This window comes from Telopea speciosissima, chromosome 5 (assembly GCF_018873765.1).
Source record: "Telopea speciosissima isolate NSW1024214 ecotype Mountain lineage chromosome 5, Tspe_v1, whole genome shotgun sequence".
Classification (NCBI taxonomy): domain Eukaryota; kingdom Viridiplantae; phylum Streptophyta; class Magnoliopsida; order Proteales; family Proteaceae; genus Telopea; species Telopea speciosissima.
This window is the reverse complement of record NC_057920.1, coordinates 64,725,820-64,743,049: the sequence shown is the minus strand read 5'-3', so window position 1 is coordinate 64,743,049 and position 17,230 is coordinate 64,725,820. Positions and strand designations below refer to the sequence as shown.

Genomic DNA, 17,230 nt, shown 5'->3' with positions numbered 1-17,230 from the left:
GGAATGCATTGTTATTTGTTATGTGATTGCGTATGTAGTCACCCACATAATTCTATAGTGCTATTTTCATTTTTGTGTTTTTTTTGTTTAACAAAAAAAAAATGTCTAGGTTTTTTCGATTTATTTTAAATATTTCTTGCACTTTAGCTTTAAGTATTTTAATCTGTAATTTAAAATTTTTTGATATTCAAATACATATTTCTCTGAAATTTAGGCATTTTTACCAATTTTTTACACAAATATTGTACTTGGCCTATTAAAATGATAAATGTTTTACAGTTTTTTGGAATACAAAAAAATACTTCTTAATTTTTTGATTCTTTTGAGTTTTTTTAATAAATTTTCAGCTGATTCATTGTGGATAGGTCATATCTGCTCCAGTGTGAAGCACCCATTCCAGTGTACTGGTGGCCCCCCTTGAGTTGGGTGAAGTTAAATATTGACGGCGCGAGCAAGGGTAACCCAGGGCCAAGTGGAGGTGGGGGAATTGTGCGGGGAGCCAATGGTAATATGCTGATTGCTTTCTCCAACTTTTACGGGGTCTGTTCTATAGCAGTGGCGGAATTGAGGGCCCTCCGAGATGGCCTTAAATTATGTGCTGATATAGGTCTTGCTGGTTGCCAAGTCAGCTCTAACTCTGCAACCACGGTGCAGTTTATCACTCACAAAGCATGTAGCTTGTGGAACTGTTGGTTCCTTTTCCAAGAGGTCATGGACTTGGTTGAATCCCTAGGGGTTAATATTTGCTTCACTTATAGGGAGAGTAATAGAGCAGCAGATTTCTTGGCAAATTTGGCTTGCTCAAGGACTGAAAACTCTGTGTTTCGCTCAGGGGATGTTATTCCACAGGAACTCCAGAGGATCATGAGAGAGGATAGAGCGGGTCTCCTTGTGTTGCGTATGTAGGGCTTTGCTGATTATTGTTTATTGTGGGAGGGGTTATAGTTTAATTGAGAATAGAGTATTGAGAGAGTGTTCTCCTTTGGGCAGGGGTAAGGCTATGTCCCCCCCTCTTGTATTTTTTTTTATTGGTTTATCCTTAATAAAATCTTAGGGGCTGGCCCGGGTCCCAGGTGAAGTTCGGGTTATAAAAAAATAATAAAAAAAAAAAGAAAAAAAAAAAGGTCATATCTTCTCCATTAGCCCATCTAGACCATTGAACCGAATCTTCAACCGATTTAGATAAAAGCCACCAAACCCACCAAAATTTGAGGGTATTAAAGTTATTATTTATTCCAATCCAGCAAGTAAATTTAGAGATTTTATACATGACTTTGTTTCTGGAAGAAATCCAACTTAAGACCATGGTTTACATGGTCAAATAAACAAAGGGCTCCATATAGGATTGATGAACACCTCGACAGAGGGATGGGCTCAAATCCATGAATGCTTATCTCCCGAAGGCATCGATTAAGGTTCTGCCATCAAGTGGATCTAATCACAATCCCTTACTCGTAGACACACTATCCTATCGATTCATTCCTTTAAAAAGCTGATCCATTTCCAAGCTTCTTGGAAAACTTACCTAGATTTTTCCTTCTTTTTTTTTTTTTCAAAAAATGATTTTCCTATATCTGATTCTAAATAGTATCACATTGTTACTTAAAAAAATCAAATAAAGTGGTGTTTGAGCAACACTCTTTTTTTTTGTATTGAAGTGAACCAACTCAAGATGTCGGAGATGAATTAGCACAAGTGGAGCTGATCGAAACTTAAAAATATGTTCGAAGCAGAAGAAATGTTTTGGATGCAGAAATCTATAGAACAATATATCAGAGAGGGAGGTAGATACACTAGGTTTTAACATACAATGGCTAGGTGCAACATTAGAAGAAATAGATAATCAATGGAGTCAAAGAAGATCCAAATGGGGGGGAGGGGTTCCAGGTAAAGTTTGTAAAGAAATTGAGTCACTACAATCCATAATCTAGTTGTGTCATACTAGGAAACCATGTCTAAGCCTTAAAACAAGAGGGGAGTTGGTTTACAAAAGACCATCATACATGTCAAATCCTTGCCCTTAGGCTAGGTTGGAGACGAGTCCGGTTCCACTCCAGCGCGCCAGTGAGTGCAGAGCACATCGGACAGCTAGAGCTGTCTGGCACATGCCCCAAGGACAGCTCCAACGGGCCCATGCGCACTGCACTCACTGTTGCGCTGGTGAGAATTCTTTTGAGTTGGAGACTGGCTTATAACTCATCTCATCTCAGTTATGGGCAGATATTTAAAGCAAAATACTTCCAAAATCATAATTTCAAAATCAAAAGAGGTTTTTGGATTTGAAACAGTTTGCTTAACTTAAAGGAAGAATTAACAACATTAGAGAATTACGAAATAAAATTTTGGGAGGATCCATGGATCAATCCCATATTAGAGAATTGCAAAATTCCTAAACAGATTAACCCTAGTCCGTGTTTACAATTTGGTAATGAATTCATTGACAACAATATAGGGGTTGAAATGTGTAACTACTACAAAGTATTGTGCCTCTTGATACTGTTAATAAAATAATTAATTAAAAAATTATTAGTGCACCAAATATAATTAAAATAAAATTATTTATTACATATTTTTTAGGACCAAATTAGTTCACTTAATGAAATAATTAAATATAAAATTATCTGTTACAACTTTTTTTTGGGTGGAATCTGTTACAACTTTTATAGGACGATACCTGGAATGCCAACTTCTGGCAAGAACACCTAGTTCCTATCCTTGTTCAAAGTTAACGAGGCTAAAATTAAATTCAAATTTCAACATATCTTTGGTAGTTGCTTTTAAATGAGGTTGTGCCTACTAGAGCTGTTCTTAATGTGTACGTTTATTTGTACTCTGGCTTAGTGAATCCGACACAATGAGATTTGAGCTTATCAAGCAACAATGTATCACCCGTTTGCCACTAGATATCCGCACAACACTTCTTCATTCAAGACTTTCTATGGGTTTCCAAGGCTTTCAGTTGAAAAAGGACTTCCATCCCCAAAGGTGAAAAATGAAGTCCTTCTCCAAGTTGTTTGATTGGCTTCATGAGTAGAGAGTGCAGAACCCACTAAAACACAATCAAATTTATACCTCCTAGGAAGAGACAATACAAATAGTGCGACCAGTCTCCAGTCTATTCAAGCCAGCCACAAAGTTTACACAATTTAACAAAACTTAAACGGACTAAAATAAAATAAAACACACACAAAAAAAAACTATCCATAGACCCTGTTAAATAAATTCCAGAGCCTTCTTTTCACCATTGTTCCAAGAAGTTATTTTCTCTGTTTTTAAAACAAAGAAAGTTGTTGCTAGAGCATCGACATAACAATTCTCCCTGTGTTGGTTATGTTCGAAGAATACACTGACCAGAGCATTACTACGAAAAGAACCAGAGGTTTTTGTTATTTTTCCAATAAAACAGATACCCTTCAACGTGAAAGCACTATCATTACCCAAACCTTCATTTACAATCCAGGAGGCATATTTATCACTCGTACCACCTGTCCATGATGTAGGGGCTGAAAACTTCCGTTCTATGATATCGATTGCACTTTCATTCACATCAAATTGCACCAACCTAAAAGGTTTAATCAATGCAAAATCCTTGTCCAAATAGTAAAGGATATTGTCATTCACCACTGTTGAACTCTTGGTTGCAATAAAATCAAACTTGAGATATGTCCCCTCCTTGTTAACGAATGTTCGATTCATCTTAAGCAAAAACCCTAAGAAGTCGGTCTCGCCACCTAAGATCCAAGAAATGGGGAATTTGACATCCTCAAGCTTATTGTCTACCATCGATTCAGGAGGACATAAAGGCTCCTTTTGAAATATACCGGACCCGTTGGCATAGACAAACCAAAACCTTTTATCTTTAAGGTTATGTTTGCCTACTCTAAGTTTCACCATGATCTCATCCGACAGGTTCACATGAACTCTCGTCAAAACACCTTTGAACACCCCCACCATTGGAATATTGAAATACCCGTAGAAGATGGAGTTTTCGTCGATGTTATCGATTAATTTCGTACCTGTCTCCTTCTGCTTCAGCTCAGGCACACCTACTGTAGAATCCCAAAAGATTACTGGGAGGTCCTCCTCGTTCATCAGACGGAAATCCTTGACTATCACACTGCCATCAATAAAGAAGTGAGAATCCATAAAGCTTCTTAAGGTAAGTAGATTCTTTATGAGTTGGGCTGCAGTCGAACTATTTGTTTCCATGCCAATGCTTAAGCCGGTGCGTTTGTCAAATATACTTGCAATTGAGGCCAGTATTCCATTCGCGGATACTAAGAAAGTGGCACCGAATTCTTGGTGAAGGATCAAATCATGTAACATCTCGATAAACTTTAGCATAGATTCTGGATCTCCACTTGCCGGTTGTTCAAGACCAAAGTCAACAAACACTCTCTTCACTAAGTTTGTGATCGCAATAGTATTTAGTCTACTAAACTGTTCAGGATTCCAATCTTGATCTATCTTCTGGTTCATCAATTCATTAAGAGTATCATTCTTCTTCGCTAATTCATCTTTGGTATTGTCCAAGAGGCTTTGCAATTCATTAAGTGCATCATTTTTCTTTGCCAACTCCGCCTTGGTATTATCCAGCAGGCTTTGCATTTCATTAAGCTCATCATTCTTCTTCGCCAATTCAGCCTTGGTATTGACTAAGGAGGCTTTCCAATTCGTTCATGGCTTGTGGCTTCGATAACGGTACATTCTGGAAACCAAAAGGACCCAATGGTACCACTGTTTCTAGAACGAAAGTATCATACTCACCTTCAAGGAATTCACCATCGTCGTCACGCTTTTGGACACGTACAATAGCCTTTCCTTGACGATTTACTCGAAAGTTCTTAAACCGCAAGAACCTCTTGAAATCATCACCCTTCGGCCCATCATAGACGACCGCTTTGCACCGTGTCAATTCTAATGGTTCAGAATAGAGGTCAACTGCGAAAACCTCTAACTTTGAGCTCACAAAAAAATCATCACTTGACGACCAACTCATTTCCTATTCAAAAATAAACACAGACAAACAATCACAAAGCAATGGGATTGAGATACTCAAACCAATGCTTAACCACTGTGAAACAATGTGCTTTGAAGTGAAGTGTGGGAAAGACATTCTTATATATAGCATCCAGAGGAGGAATAAAACCAGCATGCAAAATTACAATGGGTCAGTTGGTTTTGGTAAATGTACGTAATCTTGTGCAAACCCAAGAACTGGTATCAGTAGATATTTGGATGCTAAGAAAAGAAAAGAAAAGAAAAACATAATCAGACAAAAATTGTGATGATGCAGTGATTGATTTATCTATCTATCTCTTCGTCAAGTTCTTTTTTTTTTTTTTGTCTTTTCTTTTCTTGGCATCCAAACCTAGCCTTAATTTCTTGGCACATGAATTATTCTTTTGTAACAGGCACACGGGGCCAAACATTTGTGATTGTTACATGGGATTGTTTAGAACATTCAATATGACTTATATGTTTACCAAACAAAAAAAAAAGAATGACTTATGAATGATTAAAACAGATTATTTCCAATTAATTGATTGTGGATGACCTTCACATGATATTCTATCAATAATTTCCAACCATGTTACATGTATTAAAAGCGATGATGATAGAGTACTAATAAGGAAGAGAACATTGAGGAGAGATGGAAAGAGTATTTATACAGCTTGTGATTTGGTTGTTATGTTGTAGTTGTGCACTTGAGTGTGAGTTCTTGTGACGCCAACGAGTGAGGGGCATCATAAACTACACATTTAGATGGATCCTTCTTTATTCATATCAGTGTTGAGCGTCAAAGATGCTCTTTTATTTCAGAAGGCCTGTCTCAAGGATGCTTACTTCCATGTTTCCTTTCAACTTGGTTATTAAACTTGGAGAAGACTAATTAAGAAAGCAGCTAACAAAATCTTACTGACAGGTCTATGATTACTAAAGGCAGTCCAGCCATCAGCCACTTGCCATTTGTTGTTCACACTTAGATCTATTGCGAGGCTCTGAATAGGTAATTGTGAATCTCAGATGTACTCTAAGATGCTTTGAGGCAGATTAGTGAGATTCCCATCATCGTAGATCTGGTCCAATGCCTTGTAGACGAGTGTGTTGGACAGTGAACACAGTGGTTGCGAAAGGATGGAGAAGCAGTTTGAGGGCTGGTAATCAGGTCAATAACTGCAAAGGGATTTTACCTTCGGAAAGGATGGAAGTAGAGAACAAGTTCCATATTGTAGACTGGAAGCAAGTACTCAAACCAAGAGATCAGAGGGATGGGCTTTGGACACTAAAATCAAAATAGCTGTATAGGCAGGGGAAGATAGTCTATGGAGAGCAATCATTGTTCACAAGTAAGGAGTAAGGCCTTCTTAACTAGGAAATCTCCATGTGAGGTCTATTTGTGGTCCTGGAATGTGTAAGAACATTGTAAAGCGCATTAATATAAATTTTGAACTTACGAAGAAATATTTCAAAATATCAATAACAACTAAAATATAATTTCAGAAAAAAATTCTAAGAATATTATGATAAGTAGCAGAAAAGAAGTTTACAAGTTTATTGGGTGGTTGTTCTCTAAAGCATCCCTCAAATGCCTTTTTCCTTCTTGATTAATACAGGTAGCATTATCTCAGCACCATACATTCTAGATAATTGAATTTGATCTAGATTTTTTGTGTGTTTAGTGCCTCAATCCACATTGCTTTTAGAATTGACCTTGTGTTGCACTTTCCTATTGTTCATACTAAGAGACAGAATTGCATTTCCTTAGTAATGCAGGGGAGTCTATCATAATTCTTCAATACATCACCATACAAGACCAAATAGAAGTTTGAGCGGGTGTATCAACGTGGATCAAATGTTAGGTACCATGCTATGGCACCAATCCATCAGAAATTTTCTGATAGTTTAGAATAAAATTATAGGTGAGCAACAGAAATTGGAATATTGCTAAACTTTCACTTCATCTTCTAACATTTGCCCCAACAGGTGTTAAAGAATCATCATTGGATAAACAGTTCAGTTTTCTGCAGATGAAGCCATAATTCACAAGTGATGCTAGAGCATGCACTTAAAAGATATTTCCCCCCTGGATCCTTCTTCAAATCCCTTACTCAGAGACAAAAACGAAGGTATGACGAACAAGAGGAGATCTGTCTTACCTTGCTACTTTTTCTTGCTATCGACTAATGTAATAGAAAGATCAGTTGAAAGTTCTTTTCTGTACAATGAGACTTGTGATTGAAGGTGAAAATGTGATCTGCTCATAAAGTCCACAAGCAGTACAAACTTGTGCAGCTTCCCCTCCTTCCGTTGTCCAATTCAGCAAGAATAGTAAATGTCTCTTCAATACTAGGACAGCTCAAGGTAATGAAACTAACCAATTATGATAACCATACCCTTCTTTTATCTTTTCTGAATATTTTTCTGAAATTCTAGTTTTCTGCTTTCGAAATCAAACTGAGACTCTTGACCTATTCTAGTTGATCAATCCAGTCAATGAGCTGAGGAGTAGAAGACTACTAAAACCAAATGACTCACCATTAGATCCAGGCTTAGCAAGTCCTATCTTGCTAATATGTAACAGAGACAGATATAGTAATAAGATCAATGTCTTCATATGTTACAAATCAGCAGAGATTCATCCACAGAGACAAATAAACAAAGAAGAGAGATAGAATCATACCTTTACTGTTCCTAGGAAGAGGAAATGATAAGCAGAAGAAGTAAGAGAGTTCGTGCGGGAAAGTAACAGAGTAGCTTTTTCACGGGAATAAAAATGGTTTTAAGGTGGAAGGGGGGCGCGGCAGAGAGATATTACCGGAGGGAGGAGAAAGGATTTGAAGCGATCGGAGGAGGATTTTGTGCTGGTTCAAACCTTCAACAACTTAGTAAAGTAGCGTCTTCACTCTTTAGTGGAGAATATACTTTTAGAAAGGTCTTCCCCTCTCCTTTTTTATGTTTTTTGTTTTAATTCATAAAACCAGACTTATATAGGGGCGGGTTTTCAAAATCGTCGGAATATGTACCACTAAAGTATAAAAGTATGACCTATTTTAAAGTGATTGAGATCAAAATCTCTTACTTCCTTTCCCTTGTCGATAAGAATATGAGAGTCATCCAATAATGCTGAAAATGCAATATTACATTTCTAGTTGGCAGTTGCCTTAGTGGTAACAGTATTATAATTTTTTTTCCCGGTAATAACAGTATTGTATATTCTCAAGAGTACTGAATTAATCTCCTTATTTCAGTTCTTATTGTTACTTTTTAATGATTGGGTAAGTTAAATAATCTTTAAATAACATTCAAATATTCAATTCGGTTTGATTCAACCAAAATTAATTTTACACTAGCCGATCAAGTCTGGTTACACTCCACATTTACACGTAGTGGGTAAATATTTTTAATATAATGTAAATAGATAAATACACCTGGAAGACAGTGTGGTCCCTCCACTCAGAAAAGGGGCACAAAAATGTCTGTCCTATCCCATGAAAGGTGAAAATCTCACTCCTATTTATGCTTCTGCTAACATTCAAATGGCCCTCGAACTAGGCAGGGGCCACATTGCCTTTCAGGAACCTTCTCCCTATCATAAATTACTGCTAAAAATTTAATTTCGTAAGAATTATGTGTATATAAGGGTATTGATTTTTAATATTCTAATCAGTGAGTGAAAAATTAATATTTTTGGATAAATGTTATTAATCAAAATTATAATGATTGGATCGTACAAACGTTATAATTTTGAATTAGTAAAGTTATATTATTGTGAAAAATGCTCATATTGTGTGGAAATCCTTGATCTCCTCTTGTAATCCATAGATGAATGGTTTAACTTGATTTTTGGTGAAATTTTACATGAAATACCGTTTGGTTAATGCAAAAATAATATATTTTTTGAATTTTAATAATAATTAAAACTAGAATAAGATATATTTATATGAAAAATGTTTACATTAAAATAGATTTTTTAATAAATATTTTAATCTATAATTATAAATTATTTCTCAAAATTAATTTTATGAAAATCATGTGTGCTTATGGATTATTTATGGGAAAGTGTACTCTGAACATGAGGTGTAGGAAAAGCTTATTTTCCCAAAGGCATCGACTTAGGTTCTCTCACCAAGTGGATCTGATCACAATCCCATCAATTCATTCCTTTAAAAAACTGATCCATTTCAAAGCTCATGAAATACTTACATAGATTTCATTTTTTTTTTTCAAAAAATAAATGATTTTGCTATATCTGGTTTTAAATAATATCACATTGTTTCTTAGAAAATGAAATAAAACAGTATTTGTGCGACACTTCAAAAAGAAATATTACTAATGTTATCAGTGTGGTGCTAGTATATTTATATGCTTCAACCTAAAAGTTTTTTAACACAAAAAAAGCACCTAAATGCCTTGTGATATCTTTCATGGTATACTTGTTTTTGCTTTTAAAATATATATAATATCCCTAAATTTAATTGATCAAAGATTAGTTAAATAAATTATGTTTAACAGTTCCTAGATATGTTCCAAAGCAATTTTGAATCTTGATACGGGCTTAAAATAGTTTGCTGGATAAGCTCAAAGCCAAGGCCAGGACAGGCCTAGGCTGTTCGTTTCCTCTTAATACTTGTTTGTATAATGTGTCTGTATACCCACGGTTAATTACCTGGTGGTGTAGAACCCATGAAATCCTCTTTGGGTATCTCTATGAAAGATTCGTAGAGATGTCAATTAACAACATCAATAAACTACAACAACAACAAAAATTGCTATTAAAAACCCACTAAATCACAAACAAACTGATACCTCTTTGGAAGAGAGAATACAATAGTTCAATCAGTCAGTTCAGGCAAGTTCCAAACTTAAACTAAAGGCCCTATTAAATAAATTTCGGAGCTGTAGAATTATCGTCACTAATCCCCCAATTTACTTTCTCTGTTTTTAAAATAAAGGAAGTGGTTGCTAGAGCATCAACATAACAATTCTGCCCTTGTTGGTTTTGTTCGAAGAACACACTGACCAGAGCATTCTTGCGGAAAGTACCGGAGGCTTTTGTTATTTTCCCGATAAAACAGAACTCATTGAACGTGAAAGCACAGTCATTGCCCAGAGCTTCATTCACAATCCAGGCAGGATATTGCTCCTTGAAAGGTCTAGTGGTTATTGGGGGTAAATAAACTTCTCGTTGTACGATATCTGTTGTATGTGTATTCACATCAAATTGCACCAACTTAAAAGGATCAAACATTCCACCATGCTTATTATAATAACGAACTGTACTATCACGAAAAACCCGTGGTCCTGAAAACTTGCCAGCAATAAACTCAAACTTGAGATATGTCCCCTCCTCGTTGACGAAGATTCGATTCATCCTATGAAAAAACTCGACAAAGTTGGTCCGGTCACCTAAGAACCGAGAAGGGGAGAATTTGACATCTTCTAGCATTAAAGGCTCCTCCTCCTTTTCAAATATACACGCACCGTTGGCTTTCACAAACCAAAACCTCCTTTTATCATTAATAAGGTTATGTTTGCTGCCTACATGTAGTTTCACGATGATCTCATCTGGCAGGTTGAAATGAACTCTCGTCAAAACACCCTTGAACATCCCCACCGTCGGAATGTTGAAATATCCATAGAAGATGGAGTTTCTGTCGATGTTATCGATTGATTTAGTACCCATCTCCTTATTCTGCTTGAGCTCGACCACTTCTGCTGCAGAATCACGAAAGATAATGGGGAGGTCTTCATCGTTCATCAGACGGAAATCCCTAACCATAACACTGCCATCAATAAAGAAGTGGGAATCCACCATAAAGCCTCTTAAGGTACTTAGACTCTTAATGAGACGAGCTGGAGTACTCGGACCATTTGTTGTTTCCATGCCAATGCTTAAACCAGTGCGTTTCTCAAATGCACTTGCAATTGAGGCCAATATCTCATTCACGGCTACTAAGAAAGTGGCACCGAATTCTTTTTGAAGGATAAGATCATGTAACATCCTTAGCACAGATTCTGGATCTCCATTTGCCGGTGGTTCAAGACCAACGTCAACAAACACTTTCTTCATTGATTTTGTGATGGCAACGATAGTCAATCGTAACCATACAATATTCAAGTCCCGATCAATCTTCTCCTTCATTAATTCATTAACCGCATCATTCTTCTTCGCTAATTCAGCCTTGGTATTGTTCAGCAGGCTTCGCAAATCATTAAGCTCATCATTATTCTTTGCCAATTCAGCCTTGGTATTGTCTAGGAGGCGTTGCAATTCATTCACCACTTGTGGCTTCGGTAATGGTACGTTCTGAAAACCAAAAGGACCCAACGGTACCACTGTTTCTAGAACAACCGTATCATACTGACATTCAAGGAATTCACCATCATCGTCGCGCTTTTGAACACGTACAATAGCCTTTCCCTAACGGTTTACTCTAAAGTTCTTAGAACGTAAGAACCTCTTGAAATCATCACTCTTCGGCCCGTCGTAGATGACATCTTTGCTCTTTGTCAATTCTAATGGTTCGGAAAAGAGGTCTACCGTGAAGACCTCTAACTTTGAGCTCACAAAAAATCTATCACTCGACGACCAACTCATTTTCTATTCAAAAGTAAACACCGACAAACAATCACAAAACAATGGGATTGAGATACTCAAAACAATACTTAAACAATGTAAATCAATGTGCTTTAAAATTAAGTGAAGTGTACGTGGTGAAGGCCTTCTTATATGTAACAGCTAACGGAGGAATAAAATCACCGTACAAAACAATGACCCGGCTGGTTTTGGTAAATGTATGTGATCTTGTTCAAACCCAACAACTGGTATTGATTGAAAAATTATCATTTAATTTTTTGGCACATCAATTATTCTCTTGTGATAGGCACATAGTGCCAATCACTTGTGACTATCATGTGCGATTGTTCCAAACATTGAATATGACTGGTGGATGATTAAAACAGATCAATTTCAATTAAATGATTTTGAATGAATTTCGCAGGATATTCTATACATTTTTCATGTTTAATTCTTTACAAAACTTCTACCCAAAAAAGAAAATAAAAATTGTTTACAAAGCAAGGAATGATAAAAAATGGAAGAGAATTGCATTTTTGGATTTATCAACGAGATATATATTAATGTGTATGCATGGTTAACCAGTTGTGGGGCCAAGTTGACTCACAATTCTATAATTTTTCAACACCAACAACAACAAAAACACAAAAACAACAACAAGAACAACAGACTCCTTTTGGGTTCCACTTTCATGTCCTTGTAACGTATCGGGACTTAACCAATTGGATTATCGATTGGCCAATGGTATCTACCTAAGATTGGACAAAACAACTAGTAACCAAATTTACCAACAAACTCCATAGAAGCAAAAGGACAATCAAAAGAAAAGGGTAAATAAAACAATCGAGTTACAAGTTAGGGAGAGGGTTGGATATGTTGTTAGTTTTCGATAAGCTAGTGATATGCACCAATCACATAGATATACATGAATTTTTATTTTCTCCTGTTATTGTACGGTGCAGTAATGCATCGTGCGGCGGCTGCAGAGGCCATGGAATTTTTATCCTCTCCTGTTATTGCATAATGCAGTAATGCATTGTGCGGCGGCTGCAAAGACCATGTGGGGCCCACTGTGTCACATGGCCTCTACAGCGTCGCACGATGCAGTACTGCACCGTACAGTAATAGAAGGTGATAAAGGTTCGAGGCCATGTGCACCATGTGGGGCCTACAGTGCCACATGGCCTCTGCAGCGCTGCACAATGCAGTACTGCACCATGCAGTAACAGGAGAGGATAACGATTCGATATACATATAAGAGCAAGTGATGAGTTTTTTCAAAATTCTCCGTTTGTTTCAGTATGCAATTTTACCTGATTTTATGCGTCAAATTTTACTTTATAAAATGTAAAATTTTATATGTTGAAAATTTTTCTAATGCTTGTTTTCATAAAACAAAAAAACCTTGAAACACTTTTCAACAAACGGAGCCAAAGGAAAAAAAAAACACCCTACACTAAAATCTCCCAAAGGTAATAATTGATTAAACGATGATGGCTCAGACAAATTAATAACCCAAATAAAGCCTCATTCCATGAAGATCTGACATAAGTTTAGAAGAACTACCTTGAAGAAACGAGCAAATCAAACACAGAGAGAAAGCAGAAGTAGGCAATGCGAAGGACAGCGCGCTCTTGTAGAGATATCAAAAGCGAAGAAGAAGAATGGAGGTCAACGGGTGGATTTTGGGCCTCTGGGAATTGGACGGTTTGAGCAGTTTGGGACCTTCGATTTTATACTTCTATATAACTAGCTTGGAACGGGATTCGGGACTGGTTTGAGCTGTTTGGGACATTCGGTTTTATTCTTTTAGAACACGTTTGGAACGGGATTCGGGACTGGTTGAAGCAGTTTGGACCCTTTGACTCTGACTTTTATAATACGCTTGGAAGGGGATTCAAGACTGGTTTGAGTAGTTTGGGACATTCGATTTTTTTACTTTTACAACACGTTTCGAAGTTGGAACTGGATTCGGAACTGGATTCGGAACTGGTTCGAGCAGTTTGGGACCTTCGGCTTTTACTTTTATAACACGATTGGAACAGAATTTGGGACTGGTTTGAGCAGTTCGAGCCCTTTGGTTTTATACTGTTATAACACGTTTGGGAAGGGATTTTTCTTTTATTGGGGGTAGGTTTAAGGTATCAGAAATCAGATTGGGATCGGTCTGGGCCGCCATCAATCTGGATCGGATGGAATTGCCCCTATTTTTTTTTTAATAAAAATCGATATATTACTTTTACCCTTGAGTCGTACCAGTAGAGTGCTATCGGATCAGTCAATATTCGGGACTGAATTCGACCGATACCAATCCAATTTGGGTGAAGCGATTGATTTGATCCCAAGATTACGAACCTAATCAGAATTGGTTTGAATAGTTTGGGAAGTTTATAACATGTTTGGAATGAGATTCGGGACTGGGATTTGAAAAGTATGGGGCCTTCGATTTTTTTTCCTTTATAACATGATTGGAGCGAGATAAAAAATCCCATCCAAACCAGTGCGTTTGTGTGTACTTTCATTGGCCCCCGTGCTGATGCATAGGCTACATAACCGGTTAGCGTTCTCTTGCCCTAAATAAGTATTATCTTGTGTGCAATATATGATTTACACTAATATCATTTGTCAAACCTATATCATATCATAATCTGAAGTGTATATGTATAACCTTCTATATCAATGTGTAAAGGATGGGTCGGATTGATGAGGGTGTCAACCGATTTGGTTTCTGTTTTCGATTCGGATCAAGATACAACATGTGGAAACTAAAACCAAAATCGCACAAGAGTCTATTTTCCAAACCAGAATTGAACCGACTTGGTTTGGATCCATATTCGGTTTTGATCCAGTTTGTATTTAGTTTAGGTCCTCTTAGGTGTTTGGGCCAATTTTTTACATCTTCACCAACATAAAACCATTTTTTGGTTAGGGCCATAATCCATCAAACTTTTTTCAAACATTAAAATGGAATATAATTTACCATCCACATTAATTAAAATACTGAAATAGAATATGATTTATTCGGTTCCATTTAATATATCGTTTACAAAATTTTTTTTTTTTATGGAAGAAGAAAACGATATATTAAATGAACGAAGAAAGCGTTTCTACAATGTTGTCATACAGAACAAAATCATGTTTATATTAAATCACATGTCTAGTGTTGTACCTCAATGGTCAAAATCTTCAAGTGTTGTACCAAGAGAACCAAGGATCAAGTATTGGTACCACAAAAGCCATCAGCACATGTCTAGTTATAAAATTAATGAACTCCAAAATATTCGCATTCTTGGTGGTGCTGATGGGTATGCTTGAAATTGACTCCGCCACTTTTATCAAAAGAGGGACCAGACTCCCAGACTACACTGCTGTAGTTGGAGACAGAATTATACCAAGAAGATCCTTGTTGCAACACCAAATTTCCTTGATCTTGTAGCCTAGTTGTGAAGATTGGTCGAGCCCCTGTGCAAGTCCAAATAGATCTGGCTCAAAAAAAAAAAAAATGGTCATTTTCCAAATAATCTGCAACTATCAAATGAAGATGTCCTTCCAACAAAATATTATACATGCAAGTAAATGTTTCAAATGTTTAAAATATGTGAAGCAGTTTTCTGTATTGGAGTGTGGCCTATGCCAGCACTCCCATGTGTCTCTCTCTCTCCCCTCCTTAAAACAAGGGGGCAGAGGTGTCTTTTCATATGGGAGAGGAGAGAGATAGACTCATGGTAGTGTTGGCGTAGGCCACACTCCCGGACAGAGATCTTTTTCCCTTAAAATATATATACATCTTATTTTTCTCTTTTTTCTATTTTCTCTTCACTCAAATCTTCATACGCATCAATATCTCTTCCTCCACCACCACTGCAGCCAGCTCCATTGCATCTCCCCTCTCTCTCTCTCTCTCTCTCTCCCCCCTGGTGCACTGTTGGAACCCACCACCTTGTGTCTACCCCCCTCTCTCTCCCCCTTGCTCCCGACCCACCCACCTCTATACGCTCTGTTGGAGGAAATAGGCTTGAGTCTTCAAAGCGCGTTACAGAGTTGCTTTCCTTAAGATGTAATTCGGCCCTACTACCAAGATGAAAATAGGTTGCAGACGAGTTGTCTCCTAGGATACAATGAAGCCCAAAGTTTTTGTTGATTATCTTGACTACAGATTGTATAAACGGAGTCAAGAACGATACCAGGAAGTCTTTGAGAAAAAAGAATAGCCAATAGCTGAAAACCTGTTTCCTGCAGAAAAGAAGAAGAAGAAAGATCGTAAAATCTAAACCGTCTAAAAACATAACAAGAATAAATTGGCAATCAACTATTGTGACTGATTACAATAATAACATCCAAATTCAAAGCGCTAAGTGCGTGCGCCACTAATGCCTCTACTGGCCACCTGCGCGTGTGCACCCAAACAAATGGCCTCACACATAAACCGTAGCAATCCGTTTTTTTATTAATAGAAAAGAAATATAGTACTTTACTAAATATACCCAAAAAAGTTTCTTCAGTGTCCGGTGTGGGACTATTCCCAAACCCATTATTTTGAAAATACTACAACACGCCCTACCCTTCTCCTCCCTACCAGCTGCCCCAACCCCCAACCAACCCTCTGCAACAGCTGCCCCCACCCCTCTACATCCCTACTCCACAACCTCCACACTGAATCGTTATGGTCTACGGTTCCCTGATCGGTGCGGTTCCCTAGTGCCTCTCACAAGAGGGGGTGGGACCCACCTAGGGCACTTGACCGAACACTCTGCCCGGGTGGGGTCCACCCTCCTCTTGTGAGAGGCACTAGGAAACCGTACCGATCAGGGAACCGCATACGATAAAAATTCCCTCCGCACCACTTCAAGTTCAAGGTGTGGAATCAACGCTCAATTACACACACACACACTCTCTCTCTCTCTCAACAGACTAAAGAAAAAGCAGAGACTTATCTATTACTCTATCTCCGTCAAATTCGTACTCACTCGAGAGACGCAGAGAGTTTCTAGGGAGACTTCAGCTGCAAGTTTGAAACTAAAGCAAAGGGAAGTTTATGTTTAATGCAAATGTCTTTTAGTTCATATTTGGAACTGAAACTGATAAAAACCAAAATGTTGGAGCATGAAACGCTTGAATGCTAATTTTATCCTTGTCAAGGAGAAGGACTCTTAGGGAATCTATTCTGTTAGATATTTCCATTATACATTGTCTACGTGTACAGTCCCCTCCTGGTCAGTTATGGTCCATGTCATGTTGTATATATATATATATATATATATATATATATATATATATATATGTAACTCTTGCTTGACGAATAATATAACAAACCTTTATCTCAATATGGTAATCGGACTTATCGATCTGATAATCGCTCTCGGTCTCTCTTCTACCGTGGTGCTAGGCGACCACAGTACTATAATTCTCAGAATCAGTGTCCATCTTCCGACAACCGCACTAGGACTGATAATATGAGACACTCAGGCTCTTATAACTTTGGTTCTGGTTCTGAGAAGCCTCGTCGACAATACTCTAGCTCTAGTTCTCAGTAGCGCTATTACACTAATCAATCCTCTGAGTCACCACAGTATCAGCCTGCTGATTCTTCTTCTCCATCGTTCATGAATGTTGGTCGCTCTTCATGTCAGATTTGTCAAATGGAAGGTC

General features: G+C 37.5%; 1 protein-coding gene across 1 annotated transcript in view; it reads right to left on the bottom strand.

The window, feature by feature from the left end:
* Positions 1-3,213: 3,213 nt before the first annotated feature.
* The window catches only part of LOC122663268, a 75,003-nt gene continuing 60,986 nt past the window's right edge, over positions 3,214-17,230 (bottom strand). The window contains exons 6-7 of the mRNA XM_043858953.1: positions 10,411-10,444; positions 3,214-3,731 (exon numbers count right to left, since the gene is read on the bottom strand). Of these exons, the coding sequence (XP_043714888.1) occupies positions 3,214-3,731; positions 10,411-10,444 (552 nt within the window). The remainder of the gene's footprint in view (positions 3,732-10,410; positions 10,445-17,230) is intronic.